The sequence below is a fragment of the Gouania willdenowi genome, chromosome 1 (genome assembly GCF_900634775.1).
Source record: "Gouania willdenowi chromosome 1, fGouWil2.1, whole genome shotgun sequence".
In the NCBI taxonomy this organism is placed as follows: Eukaryota; Metazoa; Chordata; class Actinopteri; order Blenniiformes; family Gobiesocidae; genus Gouania; species Gouania willdenowi.
In genome coordinates, this window is record NC_041044.1 from 23,864,514 (window position 1) to 23,882,910 (window position 18,397).

At 36.3% G+C, this 18,397-nt stretch overlaps 2 protein-coding genes across 4 annotated transcripts in view; one reads left to right on the forward strand and one right to left on the reverse strand.

Annotated features, from left to right (window-relative positions):
• Positions 1–1,953: 1,953 nt before the first annotated feature.
• On the reverse strand, positions 1,954–4,902 carry LOC114469850 (uncharacterized). Of its 2 annotated transcripts, none has more exons than XM_028457716.1 (6): positions 4,846–4,902; positions 4,530–4,740; positions 3,131–3,213; positions 2,890–3,049; positions 2,646–2,758; positions 1,954–2,300 (listed from the first exon to the last, which is right to left on the reverse strand). In XM_028457716.1, exons 1-6 carry the CDS (start codon positions 4,864–4,866, stop codon positions 1,974–1,976), a joined length of 915 nt encoding a protein of 304 aa, XP_028313517.1. In that variant the 5' UTR covers positions 4,867–4,902; the 3' UTR covers positions 1,954–1,973. The 2 variants fall into 2 exon arrangements, with proteins under 2 accessions (XP_028313517.1, XP_028313505.1); XM_028457704.1 differs by having other exon boundaries at positions 2,845–3,049.
• A 4,755-nt stretch (positions 4,903–9,657) lies between these two features.
• The window catches only part of LOC114480493 (nucleosome-remodeling factor subunit BPTF-like), a 41,031-nt gene continuing 32,291 nt past the window's right edge, over positions 9,658–18,397 (forward strand). For both annotated transcript variants that reach the window (XM_028474726.1, XM_028474794.1), the window contains exons 1-3: positions 9,658–10,590; positions 12,598–13,420; positions 17,443–17,494. In XM_028474726.1, coding sequence (XP_028330527.1) covers positions 9,669–10,590; positions 12,598–13,420; positions 17,443–17,494 — 1,797 coding nt within the window. In that variant the 5' untranslated portion in view covers positions 9,658–9,668. The remainder of the gene's footprint in view (positions 10,591–12,597; positions 13,421–17,442; positions 17,495–18,397) is intronic.

Sequence of the window (18,397 nt, forward strand, 5' to 3'; positions counted from 1 at the left end):
GAGGTCACTTCTGCTCAGTTGTAGCAGAGGGTTAAATACAGCCTGAATAGGTGTCCAGTCTGTGAGGCAAACAGATTTATGGTCAAAGGCATTAAAATACACTCTTGCAGAACTCCCTTCAAGATAATCTGGTTGCATACAGAAAAAGATGAATAATTACATTAAACAATTCAACAGAGTTGTGGAAAAAAGTGTTCAGTAAGTGAAATGTCTTTTTAAGAAATGCGTTGTCGATGGATCAATAGTAATTATAAGGACCAAACTTGTAATCATCTCATACTATAAAGGAATAAAGACTTGACTGCACAAATCATTATAAATGCATAAATCTGATGAGGTCCAGACATAAAGACCACAATGAGTCTTACTCCTGAAGCTGTAGTTTACAGTGCGAAGTTATAATAGAAGTACATTTATGTAGTCTGATACTCTAGTTTTATAAAGAGGGTGTGTTCATACCATTAGGTTACTCTAGGCCAGTGGTTTTTTCCACTCATAATGCCATTGTGATATCAAACTCCTGGTGACCTCAGACTATAATTAGATATGCATCTTGTTATACTGAGTAGCCACAAAGTGACAAGATATACTAGTTGAGATATTTTAGTTAAGCTAGATTTTTGTTCAGAAAGTGTAGAATAGTTAAGATTTTGTGGTGTTTGAATTTGAAAAATAATTAATGACTAACGCTAGACATTTCAGGTGACTCCACACTGGGTCACAACCCCAAGGTTGAAAAACCCTGCTCCAGTCATACTTTAAGTTGTTGTGAATTTGAAACAAACTAACAAAAAAAAAAAAACTGCCCCATGGTTGAACCAAGAGAAAAGAGAAAACTTTAATTTCAATACTGAGTGGCCTCGAATAGTTATTTTATTACTTAAAATTCTAAAACAAAAAAATGACCATAGTATGGAGGGTTTGCTCTGTGGTTCCTTAAGAAGCATAAAAGTTGACCTAACAGTTCCCCAACTCAAAATACTTAAGATTAATAGTCTGACAATTAATGTGGGACTTTGTGTACTTGGATTTTGTGAGGGTTAGTGAAGAAATTAGTTCATATGTTAGTGTATAAAGTGGTTTCTCATTTTCTTGCAGCAGAATGACAGTGATCTGCATCTTTTTTAATCTTTTGTATTTCTGTATACTGAAATTTTTCTCTCCAGTTAAAAAGTAAAGAATCCAAGACATGATAAATTGAGGTAGAATTTGTTTTAAGCTCAATATGCTAAGTTTCCATAGGGTTTAAACCTTGCAGCCCGAGTAAGGCGCACCGCTTTGTAAGAACTGTATTCAAGAGCCAATCAACTGGGTTTACTTAATTTACACCAGTGGTTCTCAAACAAGGGCCCTGTGAAATAATTCATAATCACATGTCATTACAAAAGGTTTTTATTGATACAACACATTTTGTTTAATAAAACACTAGTACAGGTACCACTTAATGTCTACAGCACAGGTCTTAAATATTTAAGTAGAATCATTCAAAGAAAAGTTTCAGGCTACAAATGGCAGTAAATTGTTTAGTTGATGTGAGAATTATTAGGGGTCTTTAAAAATGTTTATCCCTTGGAAGAGGTTCCAAGACCCAAAAAGTTTAAGAACCCCTGCTCTATACCATGCCAGCTCTAAATATGAGCACAAATAATGCATTTGTCAACAGAAGAACTTACAAAGCAAGGTTTTTGACACCTTGCTGAACTTATTCCAAAATAATTTATTTCTATATATTAGTATCAAAACTAGAGAATAACCCTGTACAAGCAGTGTACCAGGTCAGCAAGTGTATATTGTAATACAGTATATTAATTTGCCAATCATTTATTATAACATTTACATTTGTTTATTGCCATCCAAACCAAGGCTCATTAGATGCATTAATCAGTTTCTTTATCCAAGAATCAACCAAACAGTGGAAAGCTGCTCATACACAAAAGGAAGATCATACAAAGGACACATAATTGACTCACTGATTACTGAACATTAAATCTTTTCTTAAACCTAAACACTCTGGTTGACCTTACAACATGGGGTGTTAATGCAAACTGACCCGTCATATGGTCAACATCTGTTTGGACTGGAGAGCCCTTAGTGGCATTTATACGACTCTGGACTCTATGGGATGGCTCCTGTTTGGATGATGGGCAATCTAATCTACACATGTGGAGGATGAAGAATACTGTAATCAATGCCTGACGCTGCACATGCTCAGGCAACCCAGGCATCCTCCATATCAGAGTCAGACAGTTACTGAGAAGGTTCTGTGCCAGGACTGAAGGGGGAGGTAGAGGACCTGAGACCTGTTGAAAAGAAAGACTTCAGATAAATGAGAAATCTATAGTGGAACCATCTGTTTTTATCTATACACTGTTTAAAATCAACCACAACATTTTAAATATATATATATATGTATCATACATATCGTTTTAGGCCATGCAATGTGGCAGAACATTTTGACAAATATTTCATGACAATACTAATAGTAGTTTATAAAGTTTTTTAGAAGGAAAACTATAAAGGGGACAATTTAGAAAAATACTGGCTGGCAAAACATTTTAAACATACATCTTACCATATAAGTTTTAGTTTTGCTTTGTAAAAACGCAAATTGTCCACTGATTTGTCATGCTTTGACACAAACTAACCTTTGATTCAATGAGGCGGTAGGTCCTTTTGCTCAGTTTGGCAGAGAGTGAGAGGAGTCGCTCAGGATACTGTCCTATGGCTTGAACAGCATCAAACCCCTCGACCGAATGAGCTTTTTTTTTTTTTTCAAGTTTGGGTCAGAGAAATTTCAGGTATTACAAACAATATATTATCGTTATAGTCATACTAATTTCAAACCTTCATCTTCAGCTGGAGGAAACACTTGGTCCACCCAGAGCTCACCCAAGCTCAACGTAGACTCCAGTCCCTCCTCAGCCACACTGAAGGCTCTCTTTATAAGTGATTGTTCTCCATCCCCATTCATCCTCACTTTAACCCATGTGACTGCAACGCTTACCACATCCTGAATCATATGGATGTTGTTTTCGACAGTGGCAACGAACTACAGAGGTAGAAAAAATTACAATGTTATATATATATATATATATGTAGTGCAGTTATAATCAAAAAAGTTCAAACTCACCTGCTCTGTTGGAGACAGAAGCAGAGGGAATGAAGTCTCCAGCCAGTCAAGGCTTTTGCAAGCTACATTGTTTGCAAAGGAAACTACAAAAAAAATAATTAAAAAAGCAAAAATAATAATAATTTGAAGACCCACTTCTTTAATTGAAATCCCCCCCTTTTAGTTTCCACTCATTCATTATTGTAATCTTCTTGTGTGACCTCAAATGTTTAGCAGATATATAGTCATAAACAATCTGTGCTCTTAATTAAACTGGTCAGACATGAAAAAGCATGTGACAAACAGACTGAAACACTTTCTCTTGCATTTAAGCAGAGGTGAAAGTAACTTTTACTTTGAGTGCTATTTAATTGAGCTACTTTTTACTTGTGCCTGTATTTTATGAATGACCTATTTGTACTAACCCAGGTGTTTTTTGGATGCTTAAGGGGGAAATTCTGATTTGGCTGTACAGAAAATAGACTTTTGCTGTTGTCGGTTTTATTTGTAAAGCGTGGGGAAAGAGACAACCCGTTTGTATCCAGTCTGACAAGTTTTGTGCAGGATGTTTGTGGGTAGATACTGTTTGTCACTGTTTTTATTTGTGAAACCGGCCTGTAGCCATCTGTTTGTTGTTTATTTTGGTTCAGTGTCTTGTAAAGCCCATGAGGGGTGGACATGTATGTGCATGACACTTAAATAAAAATCAGTTAATCAAAAATGTACTTGAGTACAGTTTGAATCAAGTAAAAGTACTTCTACTTGAGCAGGATTTATCAGTAATCTTTACACCTCTGCATTGGAGTTAGTTATTTTATTCAACATTTTTGCTACATATACAAAGAGAAAACCTGATGTTCAGAGAGGCTGACAAGCTGGGCTTCTCAGCAGTAAGTTTCAGACATGTTATTTCTGAACTAGGCATCTGAACACATAGAAGTTAGAGATTGTAAGCTTATAGGCAGGGCCGGCCTTGCGCTGCTGGTGGGGCGCCAAATTGTACCCCCCCCCCCAAAAAAAAGTTAAATAATAATAATTTAAAAAGGTATAATAAACGTGAAACAATCTTTAAAATAATTGAATATTAATATTTAAAAAAAACTGCACTGTTTTGCATCGCTTTTGGATTTTGCCCCATTTTTGTTTGAGACATTAGCACTATAGCTGTAGGTGTTATATTGTATTATAGTGTATTATTCTAATTTTTTTTTTAAAAAACAGGTTGTTTTTTTTTTTTTTTCTTCAATGACAGTTGTGTTGCATAATTGCATTGTCTTGTTATTTTAAAAAATGATGTGTACACTGTGTATAGACTTGGGGGGAAAAAAATGAAAAGAAAAAAAAACAAAAAACAACTATTTTTATTCATTCATTAAATTATTTCGCCTAGGGCACCAAAAATGATCATGACAGCACTCACCCTGTGACTCCAGTTTGACGACAATGGGTGAAACCTTATGAACTGCATTCGTGCTCCAAGCTGAGGCTCTGCTTTCCACGACGTTAAACACAGAAGTGATGGTGGGATGGCTGTGTTTAGTCTCTGAGTACAGCACGGAGAGGTTGCTACATGCTGAACGCACTATGGGCAGTTTACACAGCCTTTCTACTGCGTTCCGTTGTTCTGCTTTCTGCACACACCCAGATTACACCAAGGAGGAACTCTTTATTAAATTAGAGGCCTCAAAACTATTACAAAAAAATGGGTTAATGTTTCATGCACTGACAGCACTCACCTCATTGTTGTTTAGTTTCATATTTTAGCAGCACGTGGACTTTTGGTGACGAAAAACATACAAAATGAGGCGTGGTCTGCTCGCTAATTATCACCTGTGCAGCCATCAAATCTCGCGATAGGTGGTTTCTCAGGGAAGCCAATGAAGGACGTAGAAACTTTTTTTTCCCTCACAACTTTATTTAGTGAAATCAAAAATTGGCATTACAATTCAATATTTTCATAGAGAAATAAAATTTTTCCAGACTGAACAGTTACTGAATATGTAGCACCAGTGCATACCTGTATATTAATAATAAAGTGTTGAGACGTAGCTGACCATTTTCAAGGAGTATCACAAACGTTCCTGCAATGTTCTGTGCAAATATAATGCCTATGATTTCCTTTTACCAATAGGTGGCGCTATGACTATGAATTATGTTTGGGTTAAACCCTTAACTCATTTTTGGCATACAAATGAAAGCTGTTACAATTAATTAACATCTACTTAGCGCTACAAATTCTTAATAACTTCGATAAACGTAGCACAATCATCCAAGTGAACAGGCTGTTAAGAGGAATATTTGCATCTATAAAGATTGAACTTTATTGTTAAGATTGTTTGATAACACAACCAAATAACCATGTATGTTTAAAATAAAAACATGAATGTGTGAAGTATTTTAACAGTGCAGTGTTGGATGCAAGATGTATATTTATAAATGGCCGTTAAATTCATTCCAGTGGTGGGTGTGTGTGTGTGTGTATTTGGTCTGTGGGATTTCATGTGGGGGCTTTTATTTAAAAAATACTGCAGAGGGCGCTATAGCACATGCACTCCTGAGACGTGTAGTGTAGTTTCCTTCGATTAGTCGATTGAAACTAATCCACTACTGCTATAACCATGTCTGTTTAAAATAAAAACATGAATGTTTGAAGTACTTTAACAGTGCAGTGTTGGATGCAAGACGTATATTTATGAATGGCTGTTAAATTCATCAATCAGACACCATGTAGTTTGCAGTCTTTCGACAATCAGGCAAAGGTGATCAAAGCCAGCAGAGGCTCATCAGTCCTACCTCCACAATGATGATGTCATCAGTCCCAGCTGGGAACAATTATATTCCAAAAATAGTAAAGCTATATTTTAAAAGTTCAAGACACCACCAGGGCGACACCCTTAGACTTTTGTAGAAGATTTTGATAACTTTTATTAACAGTAGCCTGTTGTATATTCTGTCCAAATTTGAGGTGTTTTGGAGTTACCCTGTATGTTAAAATGCATTTTGAAAATGAACAAAATCTTCACAGTTCAAAATGGCAGCTCCCTGTTGCATTTTGGGTAAAGGGTTGATTAGGCAATTTTGTTAATCTTGTCATGATACATATGTGTATCAAATTTCGTAGCTGTACGTGAAACGGATTGTATTAACTCCACTAAAGGCCAATTTTCAAGGGGGCGCTATTGAGTCATTTTGCCACTAACGTGCAATTCCCCCAAAACATCATATTTTTTCATCAATTTGACATATTTCAATGTTTTTTTTTTTGCTTTTTTTTTACTTCATTATCTCATTCATATAAACTAAGAACAGTGGGTGGGTCTTCATGAATCTGCATCTGTGAATAAAATGTTTGGCCATAATAATTAAGGTATTCTCCATCACTTCCCATTGTTTGCTTTGTATTACAATACCATACTTAATGTCTTTGTGTTCCACAATACTCGGGTATAGTACAGTTAAAAAAACAATTGTTCTAAAGTCTCAATGTCAGTCACAAAAAACAGTTGTTTTTATCAATGTCAAATCTTTGTCTAAGAATCTCATTGCAAATATATATATATATATATATCTTTTTAAAAAAATATCCATCAGTATTGACTATATCAGCTGATTGATGTCTGATATTTTGCCTTTAGCAGAAGCGACCAATATTTATATGGAGGATAATGCTAACAAAATAATTTTTGTTATCAAAAATGTTGATTAACTTTATTTAATATTTATAGGTCTAAAACTAGGAGGGATTTATCTATATCAGACATCGGAATGGGACGGCCCTAGGGCCACATTTGGCCCTCAGTCTAATTCTGTGTGGGCCCCCAAAGTAAACACATCTCCAAAAACAATGACCAAAAAATATGAAAATACACAAAATGACTCGAAAATAAATCATAGGAAGAAACACAAAATGAAAGCAAAAAGATGCAAAACACACAAAATGAAAGAAAATAAACATTACAACAACAAAAGACAATAGAAATACAAACAGAAACCTTTGTTCTTTCCTTTACTGATGATCAGACCAGTCATTAATCTAAATGCTGATAATATTATTGATAATGTGGCTCTCGGATTGGAAAATCACATTTTCGTTTCCACTTCTGCGATAGAAGTTGTCCATCTCTGATCTATATGTGACAAACACATTAACTTACTTGTAAAAATGACTACATTATTACAACAGTGGACTTTTTAAGCTGACTGCATGCATTTGTAAATGAACTGATAACTTTAGGTTGAATCAATGATATATGATCCCTAGGATTTTGGGGAATTTTAGTGAAATGGTGGTGCTTTAAAAAAAAGTTGAGTTATAGGTTCATCCCCCCCCCCCCCCCCCCCCCCCCTTTCTTTTATTTCTGATTCTAAGTATCCCATTGGTCCAACGACAACAATTTACTGAGAATTCAGTGAAAAAATAACCATAGAGCATAATGATTGAATGAATGACTGATACCACACATTTTAAAGAATCTCATTTTGTAAATAAGTGGAATGAAACTGTATTTAGTGCCTCTTGAATAGATTTATTTCTATAGTTTGTTTCACTTCCTGTCACTATGGCTTGGTGTGGGACCACGACTGTATTGTCAGTTCATGTTCTAATCAATATCACTTTGTGTGTTTTTGGTGTAATTTTGTGTATTATTGGTATTCTTTAAATTATTGTCTCTCAGTGTGTGTGTTTTTGGTGTCATTTGGTTGTTCTTTTTTGTCATTTTTGTATGTATCTCTGTTATTTTTGTTGTTGTCCTTTTCTTATTCCGTTTATTTTTTTTTATCTTATTTTGTGTGTCTTTGCTGTCGTTTTGTGAGTTACTGATAATATTTAATATGATTATATGTTTTAACTAAAAAGAACTCCATATTGTCAATGCTTTAATTTGTTGATTTTCCTCTCTCATGTTCCTCCTGTAGTGCCATCGCGTAACCCTAGGGGGACGCGTACCCACATTTGAGAAACACTGCACTAAGGACAGGTTTTCCTTTATTCATCTTCTACCTGCTGTAAAGGGTCACATGAGAGAAATCTGTGTGCGTGCATGCGTCTGCAGAACTGGCAACCCGCTCAGGGTGTATCCCGCCGTTAACTCCTGAGAAACTACATTTTCTTCGACAAAATCAATGCATATATTTCTAAGGTCGCTCTTTTCTAACGGTATTACTTTCACTAAACTTTTAATGGCAGTAGCAGTGTCCCTGTGTTAGAGTTAAGCTTCAAAGCGAGTAGCTTCCTGCGCCCTCCATGTGACGGAGGCTCGGTTTTCCATCCACGGTGATAGACGGATGCACTCGGTCGACCTGCAATAAAAACCGTCCGTCGGAAGCAGCACGCGTGTGAAGTGGGGCTCTGGGTCAGCGCGTGCACGGGGCAGCTCGTTTTATGAAGCTGGAAATGCATTTGTTGTAGAAAAGTGAGTCACGTGACCCTACATCCTTTCGGGCCTGTCAGCATCAAGTTAGAACACAGCAGCACCACTTCCGGTGCAATGTTAGAGGCATTCGACACTTTTTTTTTTTTTTTTTTTTTAATTCATGGAGTGTCTAAAAGTTGTTTCTCATTAGTCCTCACAGCTTCGTGGGCTTAAAAAATAAGACGATTTGATTTGGTAATTTTTTTCAAAGCCTATTTATGTCTTTATTTGTGGTGGCAATAATTAGAGAAAAATTGCACGGACAGAGATAATATATCTTTTTTTAAACGCTTGTAATATATATATATATATATATATCAAACTAGAACTGATAGCTGCTTAGACTAAACTACAGAAGTGTAGAGCTGCAAAAAATAAAAAAATTATATATATATATATCACTATAATGTAAAAATATATAATCATATTGTACAATCGTGATATTATGTTGTGTGAACTATATGTTTATATCGTACCAACTATATAGTTATATTGTCCTTTTATTTATTTATTTACTAGGACAGCATACAAATACATTAAGTTATAAAAAAAACAGAGATGTTTGTACCAGACTCAGGCCTAAAAGCTATTTTCTATCTGTAGTCCTTGGGGAAGGGGTCAAGATGCAGTATAATATAATAGTGTTCGTACAATATAATATCACCTTAGTACATTATAATTATATTGTTTATCCAATATAACTATATTGTTCTTACAGTACAGTGATCCAAAATATAAAACATTTTTAGTTTTGACTTATGTAAAGCTTTTTTTTTTTGGGGGGGGGGGGGGCTTATTTCAAACCTGGATGGATGAGTGGAAAACATTAAATTTCACACAAACCACAATATTTGGATATTACATTTTGTGGGTAAAAAGGTAGTAAGCTAAATTAGACATGTAACAGTTTAGTTTTAAAAAGCCACACATTTATTACATCATTGTAGGCTTTATGGAAGCTAAAGTAGACCAATTCTTTTAACATTCTACTGTTTTTGTTAACGTCCAATGTTGCTTTTTCACCCACAAAATGTAATGGTTTTATTTAAATGTGTTTTCATTTGAAGTACTAAATATATTGGCCACGAAGTCCATTTTTCATACATATTTTCTAAGATATTAAAATGTAAATAGAGAAAGATTTGATGGGTAAGTTAGGTTCAACTTTTACTTTGGCTGACCGTGTGTTTGCTTGCTGCTGCAGCTTGACGCTGCTTCTCGGCCTGCTGTTTTCAACGGGTGAGAGCCGAGAAGAAAAATGGCGTCTGCAGGCGACTCAGAGCGGGACACCGGCCATTCAGTTTGAGCCCTCCCCTCAGAAACTAAGACCGGGGCTTCGTGGGGATACACCGGGAACCGTTGCTCAACCTGTAGGGGCTTTCCTCCCCCGTTTTTCTCCGGTGTGCGTGGCTCCTCCAGGCACCGAGATTGAAGCGGAACAGACGCCGCTCTCTTCCACAATGAGGGGCAGAAGAGGAAGGCCGCCCAAACCAGCAGCCGTGATGCGGGAAGCTTCACCGGGGCCGGCCGGCGGCTCTCGGGGCGGCAGGACCAGGATGCGTGGACGGGGAAGAGCCAGAGGAAGGGTTCGGGGACGGGGGTTAAGTGGCGGGGACTGCGGCAGCGGCTCCCCGGAGGTAGATGCAGAAATCTCCGGCCGAGAGAACTTTAATTCGTCCCGGGGCCGCAGGAAAGTTGGCTCCTCCGGCACGGTGGCGACATCCCGGGGCAGAGGAGGCAGAGGCAGGGGCAGAGGGTCCCGAGGCGGCCGGGGGGCGAGGGGCGGCGTGAGGCGGCCTCAGACCAAGGTGGTGTACGACGACAACAGCGATGAAGAGGATGATCATTTCAGCTACCGTTCGGACGAGGACGAACTCCTGAACGACAACCATTCAACAGATTTAGAAGAAGACGAGGCTTTGGGGAACGACTCGGACTTTCTGGATGATCTACCGGAGTATAATGATTATGATAATGACGATGATGGAGGCGTTGGTGATGACGATGATGCCAGCTACTGTACGGAGAGTAGTTTCAGGAGCCACAGCACGCTCGGTAGCACACCAGGTACGTTACACACCCGTGCATGTGATTGTGCACTTTTCTGGAGTGTGTTTTATTTCTCGTTAGGGACTCAAAGCTAATCGCGTTGTTCAAAATGGAGCTTGCACTCAGAAACAGGCCTTTGTTTACCGTGGGCTCTGCTCCGCTGCACGCTTCAGCCGGCTGCAGTGTTTTCTATATTTTTGTCAGATCAGCACATCTTCTGTGGACTTTTAGTTGTCATGTGGTTTTGTTTATGATTGTGAACGGATTTTACGCATGTTGACATCCAGTGTACACGGGTATTAAAGTGCAAATTCTTATTGGATGAATGAACTTAAACTTGTTTTATACATTCCAATTGCTTTTGCACATTTGCATTTGTAGCCTTCATAACTCACAGCGGAAAAAGTAGCGCCGAAGCAAGCATTACTAAAGATTGTGTCTAAAAGAAAATATGCATATTGACTTTTTCATATTCACATTTCACTACAATCAAACTTGAAATACAGTATATCACAGTATGTTGGATTGTATTAAACTTAACATAGGTTTTACAGCTCTAAATCTCACCTTTTTATATGTATTTACTGAAATAAACAGGTACATAACATCTGTCTCATCAGTACGCGGTTTTTTTCGTTGCCATGGTAACAACGCGTACGTTCATTAGGCGAGGAAATCAGACCCCATCACATGTCCATTGACTCCAATGAGAGAGCAGTCAGAAAGTTTGAATAAAACAGATACATTGTGAGCTTGTTTGCAACACCACGACCTGCACATCAGTCCTATCTATAAATGATCAGATTTGATGTATGTGATTTATGTGCTAATCAGAAACGTTTTTATAGCTATGTAGGGTATAGTTTACAATCTGAGGAATTTGTTTTGTTTGGTACAAACAATAAAAATAGAGGGGGAAAAGGGACAAGGACAAAGATAACTGCAACCAGTAGAAAAATTAAATAACAATAAATAAACAAATTTACCATAATGACATTTTTTTAGGAATACTGATACTGATATTGCTGCCTTATGTATTAGCCGATACTGATTTTGATTCGATACATATATACTTAATACATATTAATCATATATTGTTTATTGTCGAATGTTAGAAAAGGCTTGATCAAGTTATATTAGTCAAACAAAGAACAATACTTTTACTCATCAACAGTAGTTACGAAGAAAAATGGACCGATTTATTATTAACCAATGGGTTACATACATTTTAACCTTAAACATAAGAGTATTCCACAATACATTTACCCTGAAAACCAACCTAAATAAAAAAAAAAAAAAAAAAAAAAAACCCCAAAACAACAGATAACAAAGCGAGGAATTTAGGCGCAGCCCAATACAATCCAATACTTTTTTTTTTTTAATGCAAAACTGAATCAAAGGACCTATCTTTTAGTCCATGTGTTTCAAGAAATGTAATACAAGAAGCATTTTCTAATTTCTGATCAGATTTTGGCTCTACAGAAAAAGGCTTCTAATTTTTTTTTTTTTCTCACATTAGAGGTCTCTCTCATACCGGTGTGAAGTATTTAAAGCTATTTGGTTATAAACTTTATTAATTTGTCATTTATATGTTTTTAAAAAATCAAAACAGATAATTATAGCTTTTAGTTTTTGAGTTCTGACCCAACATTTTCACAGGTGTTCCTTGGAATAACCCAAAGTATCCACACTGCATTTGGTTCTTAACTTTAACCTTAAATAGTACTTTAAGCGAGACACCAATTGTGGTAATAAATTGTATAATAATAGCACATTACATTGTAATAACCATATAAAAACCAGATTATAGTGTAGGTGTTTGTATTTCTATATTAAAGTTAAAGGCTAGCTATGAAATGCAAAGGAAATAGTTTTTTTCTGATTATACGATAAAGTTATTTCAACATGAAGGAAGGAAACATATTAGAGGAATTATCCGTGCTTGCTACAGAAAAGCTTTTTGTATTTCACTCTTTTTTTTCTTTGCTTCAAGTTCACTGACACTTGTGTGTTTACTTTGTGCAGGTCGGAAGAAGAGTCGACCATTGCGACCTCAGTCTCCCATTATTGAGGCAAAAGACATTCCTCCCTTGGAGCTTCCCAAGTCATCTGAAGACCTTCTGGTGACTACCTCACAGCTCCTCAACGTGTCTGCCGTCTACGAGGTTCTCCGTAATTTTGGCACGGTGCTGCGCCTCTCCCCGTTCCGCTTTGAGGATTTCTGTGCGGCGTTGGCCAGCCAGGAACAGTGCACGCTGCTGGCAGAGACTCACATAGCCTTGCTCAAAGCTATTCTCAGAGAAGAGGACACTTCCAACACCACGTTTGGTCCGGCTGACGTGAAAGACTCGGTTAACTCCACTTTGTACTTTGTGGATGGTATGACTTGGCCAGAGGTGGTGCGAGCATACTGCGAAAGTGACCCGGAGTACAGACACATTCTGCCTTTTCAAGAAGCAGAGGAATACCCATATGAACCACTGGAAAGCAAAATTAAAGTTCTTCAGTTTTTAGTCGACCAGTTCCTTGCAACAAACATTGCTCGTGAAGAGCTCATGTCGGAGGGGGTGGTAGCTTACGACGACCACTGCAGGGTGTGCCATCGTCTGGGTGACCTGCTGTGCTGTGAGACGTGTTCGGCCGTTTATCACCTGGAGTGTGTGAAGCCACCATTGCAGGAGGTGCCAGAAGATGAGTGGCAGTGTGAGGTGTGCGTGGCACACAAGGTACCCGGTGTGGTGGACTGTATACCTGAAGCGCAGAAGACGAAGCCGTTCATTCGTCAACTGCCCATTGGATACGACCGTCATCGCCGCAAATACTGGTTCCTGAATCGTCGCATTGTCGTGTAAGTTCATTAGAATTAAAAATAACCCTTGACTTCACAGTGTTGTAAATTAGTCACAACAATTATATTTACAGCCAAGATCATGCGTCAGAAGATTCGCTTCATGCAAAATTTGTTTTCTGTCTTTAAAAAATAGTGTTGTCACGCAGTCAAAACGATTTCTACAAAATTGTAGATCTTGAAAAAACTAATTTCTTACATGGTTTATTGTATGTTAAAAATATAAAAGATATTTTATTCAAAAGCACTTTTCAAAAGCTCAAAGACACTTTACAATTGTTAAAACCGAAAGAACAGACAGACTAACAGAGAATGCAGCATTACACACAAGGGAAAAGCTAACAACAATACTCTTTACATACTAAAGAGTTCTTTTCTGAACAAATTTATTCTTAAGGCTCAAACATACTTGTTTATTTTTCATTTACGCTTATTTATGTATTCATTATATACAATTAGATGAAATAGAAAATTGGGATTATCTCTCCAAAGGAGGACAAATGAGTGTCCGGCATAAGGCTGCGCCGAAATGTAGTCAGGCCTTTTTAAAAAACAGACTGTCTGGTATATTGCTGGACTTATGGCCACCCTAGATGTAGAGCTGGGCGGTATTATTATTTTTCCTGCCTAATCAGGTGTTCACAGCATTTTCTACAGGTTGAGAGAGGAATTACTGCAGTACAGTGACTTAGAATGGTCTATTTTACTGTCATGATGAGTTCAGTGAATATTGTAGAATAAGTAAATAATAATGAGAATATAATAATAATATTACAATATACAAATAGATAACTGAAAATTATACAAAGTAACACCAAAAATACACATAAATGACACCAAAAACTCAAAATCACAACAAATATACACGGAATGACTCCGAAAAAACAAAAAAAACAAAACATAAATTGACAATAGGATTACACAGAGAATAATTTAGAAAATTACTGAAAATGCTCTTAAAATAACAAATATACACAAAGTGAGTAAAAAAAACACACACAAAAGGACTCCAAAAAACACAAGATTTACAACAAGACAACAAAATTACCCAAAATGACTCCAAAACAAAGTAAACAACAGCAAAAACACACATTTACTCAAAATAATACAAGACGACAAAAAATACAAAATAAGTACATATAAATTACACAAAAAATACATAAACACAACAAAACAATTCAAGGTTAGACAACAGTTTCAACTCAATGACTCCAAAAGCCCACAAAATGACCAAATAATTTATTAAAATTACTGAAAAAATTCACTAAACAACAACAAAAAGACAAAAAACACTATTTACTTATTATTGTTATTATTATTCTTTTATTATAGAATATATTAAGAATAAGTAAATATGGATAGTGATAGAGTTTGTAATCTCGATCCACCGTTTGCTTTTTTTGTCGTCGCGAGTTCTTCGAGCAAAAGTGTCTTGAAGTGACTTTTGGTTCGACTTTTCTTTTGCATTCCCCGTGTTAGCTGCTGATGTGGAGGGCTACAACTTTAACTTCATACATTCTTGATATTCCACAACATGCTTGCGGCTAAGGTTGTGGAGAAAATTGCTCGTGTTACCGCCTCCGGTGACAACTTTAGCCCGTGCATAAAATGGTTGTTTGGTCAGCGTCAGATTTTATAAAACCAAAAAACCTCCAAACATCAGACACGGCTCCTCTTTTTGGCCCAAGTTCTTTTGTGTCATCATGTTCTACTAGTTCTGCAGCTTCAGAGCTTTCAATGTCTTTCTTATCCATTTACAACTAACACCAGAGCACTACTACTGTTTACCTCGAAAAGGGTCCGGTTTGAAACGCGGCGCAGCGTAGCGTTCTGAACGTTGTGTAATCAAATACACAGGTACGGCGGTATATTAAAAAGTCTTGTCGTAACGAAAATATACACCGTTATTTGGTATGAACCGGTATACCGCCCAGTACTACCTAGATGTAAAACTAAAGATTTAAAGCTACAAGTGATGTCACAAAATTCCCCAGTTTGAACCAAGATTATCAGTAATCGTTGGCATCTCTGATTGATGCGAGTATCAAAAAATTCTCTATGTGGCTACCAGAGGGTCTTTGGTGTTACAGACAGAAAGAACCACTAACATGGCAAAATATGTGAGTAGAGAGCAGATAAGAAGGAGACTAGACTTGTTGACAGTGAATTCTGATGAGTAGAATTGTGCAGTCACTTATTTAGTCCTAGTTAAGGAGTCATTTGCAGCTCAAATTAGCACAGCATACACAGGTTTAAAGCTTTTCTTTTACCTGAGAAAATTACTTATATCTAAAAAGAACGGGTGAATTCAATGTAGTACTATTTGTTTAAATTGTGGTGCTTTTGCTTTGAACATGGATGGTCTGTCTTTACATACTGTATCTATTACATCAAACTGAACTTATGTTTGAATGCAAAGATCAAGGGGCGCCGTAAGTCGGACTGTTTTCATGCTAAGCTCTTCTGACCTCAGCGATCATGTGGAGAGATTTAAGAACTTTTGTGGTTTCATTCAGTTTGAAAACATCACTCAAATACTTCAATATCTGATGAATTGCCTAAAAGCTAATGATGGATTATAAAAGTAGTTAACTGATATGAACATACATATTGAAAGTTCTCTAATGTTTTAAACACACCCTCTGTGTCAGCACTGCAAATCAACTCAAAAAAATGGTTGAACATTAGAATGGAAGTCCTATCAAGTCTTCTGACAATCCATCTGTGGCACGATGCAGACAAATACAATACAGGGTTAAAATGTATTTATTTATTTTTTCTTGTATTGTCCTGTGAAGTTCAGAGAGTGTTTAAGAATTGCAGTCCACATGTTTACATGTTACGGGAAAGGTGAAGGTAGTTAGATATGTTAAAGAGGTAAAGCCACAGATTTGTTTGCTTTATTGTTGTAATCTGTGCTTTAAAATTTAGATTTTATATTTATTCAAAATTTTAAATAAATCTGAAATTGTTTCTTATGAAACAGATTGATTTATTGCTTGTGTTCATTTAAAAATACACGACAAGAGGCCCTTGAAAAAATAATTGCATATTAAATCGCAATATTGAGGAAAAAAAATTGCAATTAGATTATTTTCCAAAATCGTTCAGCCCTACCTCTCAGTCACAAAGATGCATTTAGGCGCTGAAACATGGTATTGTTTGATTTTACGTGAATTAGTACCAGGTAGTACCAGAATAAATGTCTGTACCTAAATAAAAAGTATTGAAACCGGTACCCATCCCTAATGAGAATGTATTTATGTTGATGTGTGATATTTTTGATAAATGGTCTAAACTTTTTGTTTACCCTTGGTTTTCATTCTAAATAAACTTCTTTTTGGGGTTAATGTGTTAGAGTGGAGGTTTAGAACACTGCGCCTAGACAAGAAGATTCCTGGTTTGAATTTTGAGGGCGTATTGGGCCTTTTTATTCCAGTTTGGTTCCAGAGTATGCATGTACTGTATGTGTTATAGATCAGGCAAGAGGACCCAGTGGTTGTCAAACATTCACTGGAACCTTAGAAAGCAAAAAGCACCTGTGTAGATCAATCAAGTGATTGTGATTATAAATATGTTCCTTTTTCTGCTCGCAATCTCTTTAATATAGATTACATTAATTTATTGTCGATACATGTTGATAGAAATGTGATCATAGTTTTTGTAAGATGGTGATAAATCTATAAATGAATTATTATTTGTCATTCTTTTTAAGTTCCAACAATAATGTTGGCCGAACAAACATTGCGCCGTTCCTCACTGTTTTTTTTTTTTATAAAGCTGTTAACTAGCATTGAATGGAAAAAATGTTAATACAATAATCAGATATTGTTCTCTAAAGGTTTGTTGGCATAAACTATGAACATTATTTTAAGGTCCTTAAATTTTTCAACAAATGGAATGCAACTCTCTAGATCCTTGTTTAATTACTAACAGACAGAAAACATCTATTTAACCTTCTTCTGTCTTTTTCATGGCTTTTATAGTTTTGTTTATAATCTTTTCTCTTTTTTGTCTCACAGTGAGGAGGATGGGGAACAGGAAGACAAAACCATCTGGTACTACAGCACCAAGGTAAACAGGACTTTGTGTTATTATGATTTGGTTTTAAATTCTCTGTTGTTGTTTGATAACAGAAAGATTTTCACAATGAACAGGTCACTCCATGGGGACAAGGTTACGTATACTTAAAGCACTTGGTTCCAAAAATCAATTGAAAAATAATTTGCTTCAGAACAATGTATCTTGAATGAAGTTGAGGCGTTGAAACAAATATGAGCAACGTAATAACAGGAGTTATGGTAATTTTGCTGCAGTGTTGGGAAAATGATTACTTTGTGCACTTTGGCGACTAATAAGTAATTTGTTGGATAAAGTGAAGTGTGTTTACTTTTTGTTAGGATTTGCGTCATCTGTGTATTTCAGTTTTCCAGAGTTATTTAGCAAGTAAAAGCTTTTCTATATTCTTTCAGTGCTTTATAAAAACTTTACAAATTAGCTTATGGAGAATCTCAAATCAATTATTTCAATCTTTAATGTTGTACAATGGTCTTTGTATTTTCTTGATCTGCCAGGTACTACAGATGGAAATTAGCCTTTGGCTAATTCTGGCATATTTACATTTATGTTTATTAAAGTGCATTGTCCCTTTAAATTAATAAATACACAAATAAATGTACTGCAGTGAACAATCCACTCTGTATGTCTTAAACGACATACCTTTAAACTGGTCTGAGACCTCAGAGAAGCAGTATCAACCTTGTGTCTTGTTGTCCTGTTCAGTTTGGCCCTGGTGTTTGTCCAGTGACTAGAAGTCGACCAATATGGGATTTTCAAAGGCCAATGCAGATATCTAAAGCCGATATTTGAGGCCGATATTAAAGCACTTTGATTATGAAAGATAATTGAAACACTCATGATATAAATGTATATATTAGAAATTAATGTAATTACACCAATAGAACTCTTAATATGTAT